This window comes from Zingiber officinale, chromosome 9B (genome assembly GCF_018446385.1).
Source record: "Zingiber officinale cultivar Zhangliang chromosome 9B, Zo_v1.1, whole genome shotgun sequence".
NCBI lineage: Eukaryota > Viridiplantae > Streptophyta > Magnoliopsida > Zingiberales > Zingiberaceae > Zingiber > Zingiber officinale.
The window spans coordinates 28,211,302-28,216,452 of NC_056003.1; the positions used below are offsets into that span (position 1 = coordinate 28,211,302).

Here is a 5,151-nt window from a genome sequence, read left to right on the forward strand (position 1 = left end):
AATGCTAAACTAGAATCTTGGCAGGAAACACTAGAATGAAAATGTTTTAGACTTAGTAGAATAAAGATAAAATATATGGAATTTAAATTTAGCAATATTAGACGTAATGAAACAATTGTTAAGATAGGAGATGATGGACTGTCCGAAGCTGAGAGGTTTAAATATTTAGAATCATTTTTACAAAATGATAGAGGGATTAAGAGAGATGTTTTAAATATAATACAAATATGATGCTTGAAATGGAGAAGAGCGTCAGGTGTTTATGTGATCGTAAAGTACCTCTAAAACTTAAAAGAAAGTTCTACAAAATTGTAGTTAGACCTGCTATGTTGTATGGGCTATGACTCGAGCACATGAGTGGAAGATGCGAGTTGTAGAGATGAGAATGTTAAAGTGGATGTATGGACACACGAGGATGGACAGAATAAGAAATAAGAACATTAGAGAGAAAGTCGGAGTTGCATCTATTGAGGGAAATCTCCGAGAGACACGTTTAAGATGGTACAAATATATACTTAGACGACCAATAAATACTCCAGTTAGGCGACGCGAAACTATGACAAACATGCATATCAAATGAGGAAGAGGAAGACTAAAAAAGACTTGATTAGCAACAATAAAACAAGATAAAATTTATTTAAGTATAGATGATGATATAGTAGAAGATACAGCTCAATGGCGTAAAAGGATCCATATAGCCAACCCCACCTAGTGGGATAAGGCTTGGTTGTTGTTGTTGTAGTATGAGAGTTGTATTATTTTATATGTGAATAATATATAAACTAGTAAGACAATACTAGAATTCAATTCCCCTTGGGAACAATTTTATATTTAATGATAAGTGAGACATTTGTTTTTGAGCAACTTAGCTACAGTGATGTCCCACAGGTTCAGTTGCCTCTTAGATGCTTGCTTTTGATGAAAAGCATGCGCTTGGCTACGCCTAGGCGCAAGGTGCAGCTAAGCACGCCATTTGTGATTGCATTGATCCAGGCGTAATACTTGATTGAAGTGCGTGCCTTTGGAAAGGTTAAGGCGTGCTTAAGGCACGATTTTCTTTGCCTTATTGAAGTTTTAATTTTTTTAAAAGCTCAACCCATATTTTAATTACTTTTTAAATTAATTAGGTTGCATTAATTTGCATGCATCTGACACATTTCATGCATGACTCTTCTTCTCCCCTAGAAAATGAACATCAACATTAGTCCATTGCAAATTTATTTCACTGATTGTCTCTGCGTGACTCTTCCTCTCCCTAAAAAACCAGCATCAACCTCCCCTCCCCTTCCTTCTCGCATGTGAACTCTTCTCTTGCCTACAACATCAACATCGGTCTTTTGGATTTGGCTACACTTTCATGCTTTACTCCTTTTGTTTCGTCATAACGGTATATTTTTTTTCCCTCATAGATTTAATTTGAAGTTTGATTTTGATTATGAAGATAAACTATTTCAATATTTGAATGTTAGCAAATTTTTTATTTATATGATTGTTTAATTATTTGCGAAATATTTAAATTTTGTTAGTGAAATGTGTTGATAGAAATTCCCTATATATGTTTGAATTATAAAATTTTATACCCAAAACGTCTTATTTCAATAAGATGTGCGCCTCACCTTGCACCTAGCACCTCAGGCCCACATCACCTATACATTTTTGGATACCTCACACCATAAATAACTATGCTCGGAAGATTAGTGCTATCTTCATACAGATTGACAATAAGTAAATGATGAAACTTAGTTTCCTGCAGCCAATACATTTTTTAGTATTCATCAATTAGATGCTTGTATATTAAAAATCTTAGCCACAGTAAATACTCTATCGGTTCAATTGCCTAATATATGCATGTTTCTGACTATTTGTTTTACTTTGCACAGGACAATTATGATGCCGCAATAACCTACTACCACAAAGTGAGTTCACATAGTAATTCAAATTGACGGTCTTCATTTACTTGATTTATCAGTATTCTAAATTCAACTTTTATTAGTCTTTCCAATTCCTGTACGTTAGCATAATGCACGATCTTTAGGATATTTTTTGTCTATTTTAACTTGTTACTTTAGTTACTAAAAACTGATTGATAGTTGATACCTATCCATTTCTGTGTTATTTGTCGGGAAATGTTAATATACACTTTGTACAGTGGTACAATAGTGATCTAGAGGCTTGATAGATTTTTAGATGACTAAAATCTCTTGCGATATAGGGGCTATCTTTCTTTATAGTGAATAGGAGGGAGGGTGAAAGTGGGGTATAAGGAAAGGGGCACACAAAGAGTTGCCCTTTTTCTTTGAAAAGAAGGGTAGAATTTTTTTCTCTCTATCTCATAGTCACTTGATGATTTTATGAATTTTGTCTACCACATTCTTTTATTCTGTTGGTTTTTGCATGGTGCACGATCACAAGATCTATATGTTTCATTCAACAGGCTCTCTGGCTTGATCCAAACGATCAGTTCTGTACAGAAATGCTGGCTCTTGCTCTTGAGGATGACATCAGAAATACAGATCATCGTAAATAACTTATTTGTATGTATCATATGTGCCTGTGTATGATGCTCATCTATTAAGCTTATATGCTCCGAGAAAGCTTTCAAGATTAGTTAACAATTGTTCGAGGGTGAGAAATAATATTTGCAGGTAATATATGCTTCTTTTGCTTGTTATTTCGTTTATCATTTTCACATTTAGATTTAGGAGTATCTGCATGTTTCAAGAACTTCAAATACTTTCTATGTCGTCATCTAACCATACTTGTCCCTCTATTGAGTTTTATAACGGCCTGGAATATTCAAATTAATGAAATTAACTAGTAATGTTATAATTACAGAAATTATTGTTTATTATGTTAAGTAATCTTTTCTTTGTTTCCCTTTATCCTGCAGGTTCTATTTTAATATATTTCACTCTTCTAACTATATTTAAAGATGTCCATGTTGCCCCTAGAGTAATGGTGTAGTAGTAGGGCACTTTCTCAATTTTCTCGGCATCTAAGGATCGAGTCCTAGCTTCAGCGAATGGATGAATTTCTTTTAATGGGTAGATGACCTAAGAATGTTGAGCTTATGAGCCGTCCGTTGTGAGTGCTTCTCGATTTATCCCGGTGTTTGGTGAAAATTTTCGTGGGGCTGGACCGGTTATTCACAGGATTAATCGGCTTAAGTTGGATACCGGTTGCAAATTAAAAAAAAACGTCCATGGAACTTTTTTTAAAAAAAATTTATTTTATCAACCATTAGACGACTTAATTACTCTCATATATTAGTGTTATTTCTTTTATTTTGTTATTTCCAGTAATTCCACAAGTTCGTTTTACCATTCTCGTTCCTTGTCACTTGTGATATGTTAATTTCTAAACCTCAATATGTTGAACTGTAACTCTCATTCCTTGTGACAAGAAGTGAAGACAAACCTAAATTGAATAACGTTTTCTAATGCCAAGTAATTGTATAGGTTCCAGAAGATGAGAAAGCGAAGTTGGAAGGCACCTCGATTTGTCGAGTGGAAACTAGTAATTCGGATGTCTCAGATCTTTTAACAAGCAATCTGTGTAAAAATTCATTGATGATATATTTTTGCCTCTAAAATTCGACACATTAATGTTTCTTAATTTTATTCTCCTCGAATATATCTCTATTGTAAATTTTTATGGCACAAATGTTTCAGGTGTCTAATTTTTTGTTGAGACCCTCTGAATCTGAAGGCCGTTGCCTCTGCTTATGGCTCGGCTTGCTCTGTTAGTGCCGCTTTTCTTTCTCAGCACCTTTGAGAACATGGAATTTGAGATTTTTGATTAAATTTGTTGCAAAGTTTCTGTGTTGAAATTATAATTAGCAATTTGCTCTTTCATCTTAACAAAATGACTTAGAAGCCTTGTCCAAAGCTTAGGTGAGTAAGTTATTATTTATCAGTTAGGCCTAATCATGCGATTGGCCAGTTCTCATGTCTTGCTTTCGTGGCTCATGATTCATTTGGGCTGCATTCCAGCAACTTTTAGAGGTAAACACAAACAGCAGACAGAAAAAGAAAAGGTGTTTTGCTAATGTTTCTGAGCAAGACTGATGCTCAAAAAGCCTGAGCATTGATGTTCGAGGGTTTCTACCCACCAAAATATGTATACAAACGTTATTTTGCACCAGTTGATCATTCTGGACGTCAGTTTGACGCTGAAGATGTCATCGTGCATTAATGTACATGCCAGTTTTCCCCGATCTCTTACGACATGATTGGATTGGTGGATAAATTTGATCTATACAAATGTGTGTTCATTATGTTCTTCATTGCGGCCATTTTCTTAATGATCCGCGTTGGTTCACCTATGTCTGATCGATCTTCATTTGGATGCATAATTAATTTTGAGCTTGCAATGAATTTGGACATATCAAGTTAGCAACTAAATTTTATCTAGTCCCTTGTATGGATGCTCCTATATTATTAGATTCAATTTTTATTTATATTTAAATAAATTTTACTTTATTTTATCATTGTTAGATAAATTTTTTTACTTTTTTTTTTTATTAATACGTGTTTGTTATTTATTGCTTAATATATGTTTATATTACTCTAAATGTATTTTTTTTAATTCTATTTAATTTTGTATGTTCGTATATTCTCCCTCTGACATAAAATATAAGATAAGGTTGCACATCAGTGATCGTGTATCTAGATTTCTTCTCACGAGGATACTTAAGAAGCTTATTTTGTTGCCATAAAACCAAGTATAGATAGTTAAATATTTTTAAAAAAGCAACTTAAGCACATCTGTTTATTTAACATAAAATATCTAAATTTTAAAAAAATATCTGTAGTATTTCATGGCCAATAGAAAATCATTGTAATAATACCAGTTGAAACCAATATCAAATATAGTAAATAACGATAAGATATATTTTTTTAAAAAATTATTTTGAGAGAAGTTCGGGGAAGAGATTATTTTGGATAAAATTGAACTAATATGCATTAATAAAATAGAAAAAAATAAGATAATAATTTAATTTTAAGAGGATTTTTTAATTATTTTTTTCTCCTCCACGCATTTATGCGGGGGCCGCACCATTTAAGTATAATTTAATCAGTTTTTCCAGTGACGTGGCCAGAGACTATAGATAGCAAGGCCCCACCGCACGTGCGACTTATTTCCTTTTTT

The 5,151-nt window shown here is 33.2% G+C and overlaps 1 protein-coding gene across 2 annotated transcripts in view; it reads left to right on the forward strand.

Annotated features, from left to right (window-relative positions):
- LOC122024895 (anaphase-promoting complex subunit 6-like) overlaps positions 1 to 3,690 on the forward strand; it is a 33,675-nt gene extending 29,985 nt beyond the window's left edge. For both annotated transcript variants that reach the window (XM_042583622.1, XM_042583621.1), the window contains exons 15-17: positions 1,881 to 1,916; positions 2,435 to 2,645; positions 3,459 to 3,690. Coding sequence is in view for 1 of the 2 variants with exons in the window: in XM_042583621.1 (XP_042439555.1) it covers positions 1,881 to 1,916; positions 2,435 to 2,527 (129 nt within the window). In the remaining variant the exon portion in view is untranslated. The remainder of the gene's footprint in view (positions 1 to 1,880; positions 1,917 to 2,434; positions 2,646 to 3,458) is intronic.
- The last annotated feature ends 1,461 nt before the right edge of the window (positions 3,691 to 5,151 follow it).